General features: G+C 42.0%; 2 protein-coding genes across 12 annotated transcripts in view; one reads left to right on the top strand and one right to left on the bottom strand.

Moving 5' to 3' along the window:
* Positions 1-4547, top strand: part of LOC143208238 (uncharacterized) — a 133179-nt gene extending 128632 nt beyond the window's left edge. For 7 of the 8 annotated variants that reach the window (XM_076422451.1, XM_076422449.1, XM_076422450.1 and 4 more), the window contains one exon: positions 317-4547. In XM_076422451.1, coding sequence (XP_076278566.1) covers positions 317-702 — 386 coding nt within the window. In that variant the 3' untranslated portion in view covers positions 703-4547. The remainder of the gene's footprint in view (positions 1-316) is intronic. The other variant, XM_076422452.1, reaches the window with a different exon arrangement.
* A 608-nt stretch (positions 4548-5155) lies between these two features.
* On the bottom strand, positions 5156-11129 carry Glys (glycogen [starch] synthase). 4 transcript variants are annotated; one of them, XM_076422456.1, is made up of 13 exons: positions 10428-11126; positions 10267-10338; positions 9531-9689; positions 9275-9459; positions 8535-8731; positions 7863-8055; positions 7529-7791; positions 7255-7465; positions 7034-7170; positions 6509-6641; positions 6028-6414; positions 5665-5871; positions 5156-5295 (listed from the first exon to the last, which is right to left on the bottom strand). In XM_076422456.1, the coding sequence occupies exons 3-13, from the start codon at positions 9667-9669 to the stop codon at positions 5263-5265; spliced, it is 2085 nt and encodes a 694-aa protein (XP_076278571.1). In that variant the 5' UTR covers positions 9670-9689; positions 10267-10338; positions 10428-11126; the 3' UTR covers positions 5156-5262. The 4 variants fall into 4 exon arrangements, with proteins under 4 accessions (XP_076278571.1, XP_076278569.1, XP_076278572.1 ...); XM_076422454.1 differs by having other exon boundaries at positions 10267-11125; XM_076422457.1 differs by lacking the exons at positions 10267-10338; positions 10428-11126 and adding an exon at positions 9788-10240.
* Positions 11130-12057: the final 928 nt, after the last annotated feature.

The raw sequence follows: 12057 nt of genomic DNA, 5'->3' as shown, positions 1-12057 counted from the left end.
GAGGGATTAAAAACATTTGTTATGTCAACACAAATAAAGGAGACATTTAGGTGGCTACATTTAGTTGGACCACCCTGCATAGCGTGATTCAGCCTAACTGTACCACCTAAACGAATGTAGTAAAGTTTCAAGAGTAGCATACAATGTAATAAACAGAACAAAGTATATTTCGCGTTGGGAAACTATGCGTAGAGGCTGCGACGCGTTGTCGAGAGCGGTCTCTTTCACTTTCGGAAGGACCTAGACGGTCGACAACGTGTTCTAGCTCAGAACAACCTGTGCCCCACGATTGAGATTTGTTCGTTTTCGGTCGCAGTATCGACGCAGTTGTGCAACACGATCGCGGACGACCTGACGCGGACAGCGGACAACGTGGTGCAGCTGTACAAGCGTTTGACGATAGACAAGGAGGACGAAGGAGCCAGCATCGACAGGGATACGATGCTGAGGGGCCTACAGTCTTCCGTGAACGAGACCATGCGAACATTGCGGCTGGTGGTCGCTGGTGGGCAAGCGAGCGTCGACGGATCATCTCCGACGAGCAGCGATAACGTGGCCTTGAACGAGGCAACCGCAACGTTCCAGGAGCTGCTCGCTGGCCAGGATCAGGGTAAAATGGTCAACATGATGCAGCAATACTCCGAGCTGCTGCTGACCATGATGCAACAGAGGATGGGGGGACCGCAGTCGAGCCACACGTAAAATCCGTCCATCTTGCGAGTTTCTCCGAGGTTGAAGGAGACGTCCACGCACCTGCGTCCCCTTAACTACTCGCGTTTTGCTCCCGGAGGATCCTCAGCTCTATCCTCTTCCTCCTCCTTTCCTATCTCTCTCGGTTTTCCTACCAGACGTCTGACGCGATTCGCGATCACGCAGGATGAAAGAATATAAAGGATGATTGTCGTCGAGGAACGTTTACGAATTGCGGGAAACACAGGGTCGAAGAGTCGCGGTAGTCGATCCGCGCTCGGATTAACCCTTGGACAATCATTAAAGGGTCAGTCGAATTGTTCTAGAACAGTGCTTCTTCCTCAAGGACTCCTGTTGTCCTAAGATGTTGTAGTGAGATGATGTATGCATCCTCCTAATGATATGTGTGAAGTATTAGTTATAGATACTTGGTTCGATTCCTGCAAATCGAAGTTGTTTTTCAAAAAGCTATCGAGCAAGTACGGCTCCAGTATTCTGTGGATTTAATGCATTTGTGAGCAAAATGAGTTGCTGCAATTTGACACAATGCAAGGACGGAGAGAATGGAACGAGATTAATGTGTTAATTTCAACTGAAGTGGTTCGTAGATCTTATATCAATTGTAGAGATTTTTGTTTTGCATAAAGATCCGCACTCTGATCATTAGAGACTTGTATACTGTCATGGTACAACCTTAGGTTTTTGCTGACGCAGTTTGAAGACGTCTAGAAGAGCACTTTAGAAGAAATTTAGATCGATCATGCAATTTTCAGAATAATTGTTCGAGGGTTAACCGAGCGCTAGAGTACGGATGTCGATGTATGTATCTTTCACCGAGAAGCTCTCGGACCATTGAGACAAGTTTCCGATTGGAAAGGCGAGCTCCTAATTATTCTAGAACCGAATTGATGATCGGTAGTCGCGAATGTCGTGTGTACGTGTACCGGAACGGTGTCTGTAGCCAAAGTTAGCGAATATTTATCAGCAGTTTCGTGCGGAGAGGACAGACGTGCGCAGGGGCAGGCTATAATTCGCAGCGATCCGACAGAGGTTGTCTTCAGAGAAATAACGTATAGGAAGATCGGCTGCGTGAAACTCACTCGTATCTTGAGGCCATACGCCGTGAAATGCCAATTAACTAAAGACTCTTAGACTAGTTTTCAAACCGAGTATATATATTTATCGACTACTGCGCGATATTATATCATAATATTAGTCTTCTTGTTGTGTAACCAAAGGCTGTCTGTACCTACGGTCTAAAAAAGGAGCCTTCCTTCCTTCCTTCCCCCCGACGTTTCAAAATAATAACACTTGGACGCGACCGAAAACTGTAATTAAAAGCGTCTAGCACGCGGTGTAAACTTGCCAGTACCAGAAAGAGATAGAATTTGTCTCTAGCCGTTTAGACGAAGAAGAAGAAGACAAAAGAAAAGCTTCGTAGAAGTACGCGCGGTGCGTCGCGGGTAGGATTCAAGCGTGTGTGATTTTATATTTCCAATTCGATGTGCGGAACGAGTATCGTCTCTTGCTAATTTTACTTCGCGGAAACACGTGGTGTTTATCGTAGGATTACTAAATAGGATCCCTGACCGTTGAACTACGGAACAATAGGTGGCCGGGGAAGTTCAGTTTTCTTGGACGGATTGATTGTGTCTCTCTATATCTCTCTCTTTGTCATAGAAGCCGTGCTACATAGCGATCGCATATTTTGTCATAGGGATTACAAATATTTTTACACCGTGATTAAACGTCGATAGACACGAAGGACAAACAAAAATAGAAAACGGGAAAAAGCGCGAAACAGAAGGAAAGTTCCAAAAGCGTCGTCGTATTCACTTTCATTGAATCGTTGCGCCGGGCTCGAAGGCGACACGAACACTTCGAAGGAAGGAATTGCATCGAGGAATCAAAGTATTACGAACACGTATTATTATTAACGAATTTTAACGTGAATCCTCCTCCCCCTCCCCCAAAGTTACTTTTCTGACGTACCCCTCCTCCCCCTCTCCGTAGAGTTACTTCGGATTGTATGTAATGTATAAAACGTGCCATCTAGGTTTACAACGATCGTTATTCCCGCGTACTCCGTCCGCGAGAGACGTGTTCATCGCTTCTTTCCTTTAGCGTATCGTTCATCCTAATCGAGAAACCTTGTAACATATCCTCGGTTCGGTTATGACAACGCTGTACAACATATTGTAACTTGTTCTCGGACTTCTCGCGTTCAGTAAGCGTTTTCGTAATCAATTTCAAAAGAGACAAGCGAATTTTTCAATTTCGGCGCATCTTCCGCGTGATCAATCACTACTAGACGATAAGAGTTCTGTGAACTCTTCCGAACGAAATTATACGATTCAATTAATAAGGACACTCAGAGTGCGCCACTATTTCTGCATACCTTTTCTAAAACGCGTACTCAAAGTTTGAAGTCCAGACACGCGTTGAACAGTGTACGTCGTAAGTAATCCTCAAGTGGACTACGATTCGTTAAAAACGAATATCAAATATGAAGACCGTTTCGAAAGTCCTCTTTAGGGTCGATACTTAGTAAAATGACTTGGCCCGGTATTGCTTCGCGAGGATCGAGAGCAGTCCGCGATTGTCTTTCTTTTCCGATCGTCTCTAGCGCGACAGATCATCTTCGAATGACGAATAATGCGTCAACACCTTCGCCGCAGCTTATTTGAGTTCTTCAACGTGGTAGTCGAAGGAATAAGTTAAGATGCGAGCGTGGCCGGGATGTCACTTCATAGAGATTAATTTGCTTATAATCAAAAGTATCGGTTGTCGCATTCGACGTTGAAAACACGCGTACACATGGAAGTATAACACCGCGTCGTAACTGATACCGATAGCTAATCCTTATCGTCCGGACAACCGTTTCATGAAATCAAGGCCCGACCTTTGGCTGCACCGGTGAAGGTGTTGATAGCATACTTTAGAGCAGAGCCGGACAACTGGCGGCCCGCGGGCCTCACACCGCTTCTTTTCCCACTTCTCACTGATGGCCGATTTTCGAAGGCTACATTCGGAGCTCCTCAGGCGCGTTCCGTAGTCGCTATTCGTGGCGCCTAAGAGACTTGGGACCGCCACGGGAAGCGACACGCGCGGCCGGATCGAGGGGGCGTAGCCTTCGAAAATCAGCCGTCGCGAGTAAGTAATTCCGAACACTGCTCTAGGGCAGTGCTGGGCACGGTTGGGGCCCCTTCCTCGCGATGTGCAAGGCCTGTGCACTGCTTACGATGGACGAAGCGCGTTCTTCCTCCGTAGTAACGACGGATGCTGTGGGGAGTCTTGTCTCAATTGAGAGAAGAACGCCCAGCCCTGCTCTAGAGACTGAAAAATATTTTCTATTCGACGTCCGCATTTTCTAACGCATCATCATCGTTTATCATCGTCCGCGTGCGAATCATGCAAGCGACCACGAAAGCGGAACGCGAAGAGAAGAAATGTCGAATCTCGTCTCATGCATCACCTTGTGTATTTGCCCAAGCTTCGCGTGGTAATCAACCATTCCAAATTTCCACTGTCTCTCTTTCTCTCCTCTGTCTCTCAGTGTAATAATCATCAAAGACATTAATAAGATATTTTTAACCGGTCGCAAAGATTATTAGTGGCTTTGTATATTGTTGTACTTGTTATAATTAAGGCGTATTGTTATGTAATGTGTTACGCGTTTACTTAATTATTTGCATATATTTATTTCGACTTTTCGCAAAGGAGCAAGACAGTTCTTGGTAATCGTGAGAATCGTCTTTAAGTGTAATAATTTCGTCGTAAGAGAATTGTAACTTTTTATCACTTTGTTTTGTATATTATGTTAACGATTAATAATATAATAATTCTTATAAACTAAAGTCGCCACGGAGTTGAAGCGTTAGCCTTTTTTTCTTTCGATGAACGAAAGCTCGATTAAAATATGTATGTGCGCGTGTGTGTATGTATATGTATAGATTTCTTCTCAGAAGAAACTGTATAGATATATATACACGTTTATTGAAAAAATTTTATTTTCAGAAAACAATGCATCAACAATATGTGATTGGATAAATCTAAAAAAACAAGACGTTACGAAATTCTCATTCGCTTGCCGATTTTCATAAAAATATAATCGTTCTCTATACAATAGGACATTCCACTCACTACATATATATATGTATGTATATGCATAACATGAAATATAGTTTTCAAAATACAACAACATCATTTGATTCATGGAACATTTATATACGGTGCGAGTTCGATTCGTGGAAGACTGTTGTTCGTAATAATTTTGCGTGTTGTGTAAATACTGTTCTACATACTGTCTCGTTTGTCAAAAAATGATCGATTCATCGTGCGGAAATTCATTGAGAAATATGAGTGCGGAATTGCTGAATATATACTGAATAAAAAAAAGAATATGTGATCAATAGGCTCTGTTGATTGACTCTTCGCGGAGAAAAACACAAAATAACACCGCGCGTCGCGTCGATGAGATTTTTGGCACTACTGTTGCAAAGTCCCCACGCACTTATCTAGCGTAAAATAATTATTGATCGTACTCTAGTCTCCTCCGATATCGTTCGACTTTTATCTGGTGCCTGTCTGGCGCAGCTCTTCCAGCTGTGAATAAAAATCATTTTAGTTGAAGATTGTCCCCTTTAACGCAGCACTACGAATCACTATACTCTAATATGGAAGTACATATTATAAATAGACTGCGGATCTCTATGCAAAATAAAAATATTCTGCGTCGATTGTGGGAGAAGCAGTTGTTAAATAAAAATTCATTTTATCCCTTAATAGTCTTTTCATGTTGAAAACAACATAATAATATTCTTCGATTTTTTATATCTTGTACCGTTTTATATTTCACTCAGTTAATTTCTTCATAAATGCATAAAGATCCGCAGTCTAATTATTAAATGTAATTAATTAAATATAATTAATTATTACATAGTTAAAAAACTAAAGAAGCCTTTAGTCACGTACCTCTTTCTCCTCGTCGACCTCGTCTTCGTCTTCGTCGTCTGATCCGTGAATCGAAGCAGCCGGAGTAGTATGTCTCGATGATGAGGGCGATGGAGGTTCACTGATGGGCCTTGGATAACTGAAACGTCCTACGCCACCTTCTGCGTATTCCGAAGCCAATTCAGGGTAGACTTTCATTAAAGCCTTTATTCTGGCTTGACGATAATACTGCGAGAAAATGAGCAGGATTTACAACTTCGTTGGACCTTAACGGTCCAATGCAGCAATCCAGGGTGAGTTTCGTAGTGAGACTTCTTCGAAAAAGTTTTACGAGACTCGCTCTGTATACCCTGCACGGCTAAATAAAAATTCAGCTAAGCTTACGATGCCAAGGTTCCTCCAGTCGAGAAGATCGCTGAGTCGTTCGGTTCGATTTCTCTGAATAATACGCTGCCGGCGGCTGAGTCGCGCGAAATCAAACATGTAATGAGCTAATTGTTGAACAGTGTTCTCCAAGCCAATGAACCGTCTATCAACAATGTAGATACCGTAGCTCATTGGATCGGCTATGTGGTCCTCCATAAAACAACCAAATCCGGACAGATTCGTCGTGATGCTGGGGATACCCATGACGGTACATTCCGCAGGAGTGTAACCCCATGGTTCGTAATAAGACGGAAATACTCCCAAGTGGCATCCTCTAACAAACTCTTCGTAATCGAGGCCGAACAATGGATTCGTAGGCGAGAGGAACTCTGGATGGAATACTATCTGCAATTTGCGAAACAGACAATGGTAATCCATACGACCAGCCCGTGTATATCATGTCCGACGTCTAGCCGTGAATAATAGCTTGTCTGGTTACCTTGACGCGGTCGTGAACAGTGTTAAACAGATTGCATCTCCTGATCGAGCTCAACACCGGGTCATTCCAATCGTCCACAATGTTGTGCGTGGTAACTGGCGGCAAGCCGTTCCTTTGTAGAGCGTATAAACACCTAGCGCGCAGAATTGCGGATTTTATATATTACACTGTACATACAATACCAGATTCTTATAGAGTTTGGCATTCTAAAATCAAATTCGAAAGTAAAATTGCTCTAGCATGAAAAAATATAATTGATCATATGGATATATAGAGGAGAGTCCCCTCTATCTTTTCACTCGAACCTGAACTGTCTCGCATGTTTAGTAATCACGTAACTCCTCATTTTTCATCAAAATCATACATTTTTACGGAAATCAATGTTTTTCGAAAACGTCGCGTGATAAAGCAATTTTATTTTCGGATTTGGTTTGAGAATGACAAACTCTATAAGAACCACCCAACAGTAATTGTTGGACACGAAGAAAGTTTAATTTTGTTGGACTATGTTATTTTTAGCTGTACCGTTTGATTTTGATAGTGTCCTCTTTCTGTAAAAGATCCTGGGCGTCGGGCATACGTCCGGACAGACATAGCTCGTACATACGTTTCCCAATCTTCTGTTGAATATCGTTGATCGTGTCTCGCAACGCTTTCGTGACCTTCACACAAAAAAGTGAAAAATTATTGGTAAACATACTCGTAAGCTTTATCTTCCGATTTAAGTTAGGAATCACTCAACTTACGGCATGACCTCGCAACGACTCGACGTTGAAGTTATTGGTTCTCGCTGGGAAAATAAGGAAAGCGACCACCGTCATGTCGGGTTTAGACGATTTTAAATAATGATTTAATCTGGCCAACGCTTCGATGAATATATCCGCACCCTTGTTTCCGAATTCGTAACGTCCAGCAATGAAGAAGTACAAAGTTTTATCCAGATCAAAATCGTAATGACTAGAAAGAGACACGATATATAATATTTGCAAAAATCTACTAGTTGGATCTCTTCGTACTCACCCGTAAAAATGTCCCCTAACAAATTCGTGTATCTTTTCTTTGCTGACAGCATGTAAATTCTGGAATTCGTGCAGCGCGGCGAACTTCTTTACATTCAGTCCATTCGGAGTGATTATGTCGGGTTTTCTTTTTAGTAAATGCTCGGCTTCCAATCCAGTGATGTCCGAAACCGTTGTGAACACGTGGGCTAGGTGGGAGGCTGCTCGTTCCATGCAATATCTGTGATAGATCTGCCGTTTCCCAGCTTCCTCGTCTACGTTGAACTACATTAAAGAAAACAAGCGTAAAAGAATTGAATGACTTACGGGATCACCTAATATTTTAGATACGCTACCTTATCTAAATTGTTGTAAAAGTCAATCTTTCCTGCGCAAAGGTATCTACCAAGAAGCGTGGCGTGCGTTGTGAAAACCGTGGCCACGTCTACGTGTCTGGTTCTCAAGGCGATCAAACCTACACCCGCTTGCCATTCGTGACAGTGAACTACTACGCGGGGTGGAACGTCGGAATATCCCTCGGCGGCTTTCCTAAAATACAAATTAAAAAATTCTGAATTCACTTCAATTTTAAAAATTCTACATAAATTGTAAAACAATTTCGTTTTCTCATTCATGTATCCATAAAGCATTGTGATTTGTCAGGGGTTTAAAATTCTGATAACACGGTTGTCTGTCTCAATGAATTCACCTATTAGTAATTTTTAACTTCTTTACATAAATTAATTAAATCTTAGTTTTATAGAAGCTTTTCTAGCCAAGTGTATGGTATACTTTTATGAAAATTTTACTTGTGTACCATATACATTTCTGTAGTTATTAATATTTGAAGATATCCAACGATTCAGTAATTTCATTTATGATTCTAAGACTTTGTTAATGATTTCGTTATAGTTTAGGCTAACACCCGGTGTTCATTGCACTGTCATTGTGCTCTATGAAGTTTTATGATTAAGATACAAGAAAAATTTGTTCCTACTTCGTCCAACTCCGTGTTTAGTTGTTCGTACCTGAACTCGGAGATAAATTGGCAGACTAGATAACCAAGGATGACTGCATCGTTCGCCTCAATATCGAGATGAGGAATACCAAGATTGCAGGTGTTCCATAGCTCCTGCTTGTACTCATCCAATTTCCAGGCTGCGCTTCCAATGTCGAACAGGATTATTTGCGGGTTTCCATCCACCAGCCAGGTTCCTGTTACCACCTCAACAAAAACTCTTATTTTACAATAATATAGGAAAAAGTTTACGTTTTCTAGCTACATTTAAAGCGAGCAGGATAAAACAAGGAAGAACCACGCGTGATTCGCCTAATGGGGCAACTGCCCTTGAATTAATTCTGGCCTCGAACTTGGTCCGTGGCCAAATCTTCATTCTTGGCACAGAATAAACAATTTTGTCACTACCGCTTCGAGTGATTTGTTTTGAATAATCGTATCGGTTTGCTCTTAGCTTTGCCATTTCTTCCTTGTTACACGCGTTACATTGTTATTAACACATTTACACTGGTTGACGGATATACCAGCTTCGAGACGTTTCACACTTCTGTCTTAAAATAAATGGATAAAACTATATACATGATTCGAAGCACAGCAATTCACATAATTGATCAAATACTCTGAGAATTACTTTAATAGACAACGTGAAAATCATATTTTACGAATTATCCGGTACGCTAATCCGTCTGGTTTAGAAGAAAGAAACGACCCGGTGCAAACATATGGCCTTTCTACGTTTTGTATGATTACTTTGAATCCCTGGTCACGGAGAACTTGAACAGCTATGTGTAAAGGACTGTTGCGTGGAAATTCTGCTTCCTCCACTTCCGTGCGGGCAGAGCTTTCTTTGTAAGGACCGATGAGACAATATTGATCACCCATTTCCTCTGTCGAGACGAATGCCTTGGAACGTATCACCGTATATATACCACCAACTGAAAATATAAAGTATACAACGGTTACAATGTCCTTTCTTCATGTAACAACAGTTCCACAATTTGCATACCTTTATTGGCTGCCTCCCACGCGACTTCAAAATTCCATCGGTTCTCATGTTGAGCAGAATACCCACGATCCATAAATTCAGTCAAATCGTTACTGCTATCCATACGATAGAATCTTTTGGATGCCCGTTCCCTCGACATTTTGCCAGTTCTTCTTCAATCTATGTTTGTACAGATTTAAATCGATAAATACCTGTTATAATGGTAATAATTAAGAACAATTCCACCGAGAAAAATGTCTTCCACATTTGAAACTTACACAGTGTGTCTATTTTCCCGAAATACACTGCACTCTTGTTTTACTCGAATATTTACGGAGTAACGAGAAAAAATCAAAACGCAAGGATTTACGGAAATTCGAAAGCAAGATCGTAAATAGAGTCACTTCGAAATAGCAAAGATCCGGAAGAATGTTTCAACGGCACAGTTCGAATCACGGATCGCAGAGCGTTTCGTTTCACGTTTAAATCGTATTTACTGGCGATCGAGACCGTGCCGTTTCAAGATCAAGATTAAGATCGATGTGATCGGAATTGATTGGGAGGTACGTTTCCGTCTCGCGAATACGAGTCAAGTTCGACGAGGAAATAATGTGGTGCTCTCGCGACTTCGAGCACGTTGCGTCTACGGGTTTATCAAAGGTCAATGACAGCGCCGAAATATTACCACTTTTATTGGGTTTCGCCGGGTCTGTTGAACCGCGCGACGCTCGACTAGAAAGAGAAAAAAGAGACTTACTCGAGACACGCAGAAGAAGAGACACTTGGATTTTTTGGCGAGAAGAATTCACTGGTTGTGGCAGCGTATCGTCTGAGAAAATAATAGGAAAAGTTGTCGAGACGAGACGTGTACCAAAGCGGGTGGAGTGAACGCTTAGCGCTGAGTTCCGGGAAGCCAACCTCTATTGAAGGTCACCACAAACTACGAAAGGTCACAAGGGCCTGAAGTCGGGTTCTCGGCCTACTTTGTACGGCGAGTCTTTGTCGGACCGCTGATAAACGCATCACACACTCGGATTTCTTTCGCAACAACAGATGGCACGAGATATCTCCTCGGGACTGTGTACTGTGTCACCAGTTTTTGGCTCGTGTTCAGCTTCAACCTCTCCCCATCTATTCCTCTATTCCTCCCGATCGACACGCGCGACCCACGCTCGCCTACCGTCTCTGACGCATGGACACTTATTATTTATTATGTATTTCGTTACTTTCGTTTTCGTAGAATTCTCTATTATTACAGTGAACCCCTTTGGAGTATTATTGTACGAGAATTACCACCGGCACCGCGTAATACGATAGAAGAAACATATACAATTAATATGAAAGCGGGCATCTCATTCAAACTGGTTCGACTACAGTCACGCACAGAAATCTACGCTTCTACAAATTTTGAATATTTTGTATGGCAACAAATATCCGTGGAATCTCATTGAAAGGTGAGATTCTTTAAAAAAATAAAGAATTCTATGGTCGTGGTACAGGACTTCTCGTTTAAACAAGTTCGCAAATATCCTTGGAATATCACTGAATCTCATTGAAAGATGACGTTGAAATTTTTCCTACTTTTACAAGCACCCCTCAAAATAGTTTAACTTTATTTTGAGAAGCTTATTCACGCAACAATGAATATTCTATTCTATTTAGTCAAGGCATCCTGTGCACGAGGTCCTGCTATATTTTTACCTGATCGAGTGTGTAATATAAGGGCGTCGTACAATTATTATTGGATAACGCGACGAACTCCTTAATACGAGAGAAGCTGTGTCGGACATCTATGTAAATACGTCGACCTCGTGTTCAAGAGGTTCGTTTCAAGTAGGAATATCTCATCCCGTGATCACATTAAAATCACGTGTTATTGAGATAGATGTCCAGCAAATCATTTTTCTCTCAAATCGGAAATGTTTTATTTTTTTAAATTTTTGTTCTGGTGTAATGACTACCTTACGCCTTACGTAGTTATTCAACAGCGTTACTGAAATCTGAATTCGATGTTGCGTGGAATTATTGCATAATGCTGCAGTGTATAGTATGCGGTAGACACGAAGAACGTCGACCGATAAAAGATAAAACGGTTTAACGACATCGAATCGACGTCTTTTATTTGGATTCCATACCACGGATATAATTAGAATTTATCAGAAATTCAGAGATCGGATCGAACCGGTTGCCATGCCAACTGATGCCAACTAATGCAGCCGAGATTAGATTTCCCCGCCATTCCTCTTCTATCGTAGACCATAATACTTATAGACGAGAGGCCTTCGATGGCGCACGAGATAGCGCATGCGTTATCTGTGCACAGTTCTTCTGCACACAGCGTTATTGCGCACACGGCTGTTTGGCGCACAGCAGCGCACAGCGTGATTGGCAGTGATTGCACACAATTGCACACCACAAAATACGAATTGCGCACATGTAGAATTGGACACAAAATGGATTGCGCACAGAACGAGAATTCAGCTGTTGTTTACCATCGTGATTTGTGCTGGGTGATTAGCAGATTAGTTTATGGTTATATTTTCTATAT

The sequence above is a fragment of the Lasioglossum baleicum genome, chromosome 4, assembly GCF_051020765.1.
Source record: "Lasioglossum baleicum chromosome 4, iyLasBale1, whole genome shotgun sequence".
NCBI lineage: Eukaryota > Metazoa > Arthropoda > Insecta > Hymenoptera > Halictidae > Lasioglossum > Lasioglossum baleicum.
This window is presented reverse-complemented; position numbering and strand designations above follow the sequence as displayed.

Excerpts from the sequence above, each read along its gene's own strand:
- Glys (XM_076422456.1), bottom strand. The coding sequence starts at position 9,669 with ATGTCGAGGGAACGGGCATCCAAAAGATTCTATCGTATGGATAGCAGT. Across the intron at positions 7,171-7,254 it reads AGTCGTTGCGAGGTCATGCC|GTCACGAAAGCGTTGCGAGA; the intron begins GTAAGTTGAGTG and ends TTTTGTGTGAAG. Across the intron at positions 6,415-6,508 it reads CTGTTCACGACCGCGTCAAG|ATAGTATTCCATCCAGAGTT; the intron begins GTAACCAGACAA and ends CGCAAATTGCAG.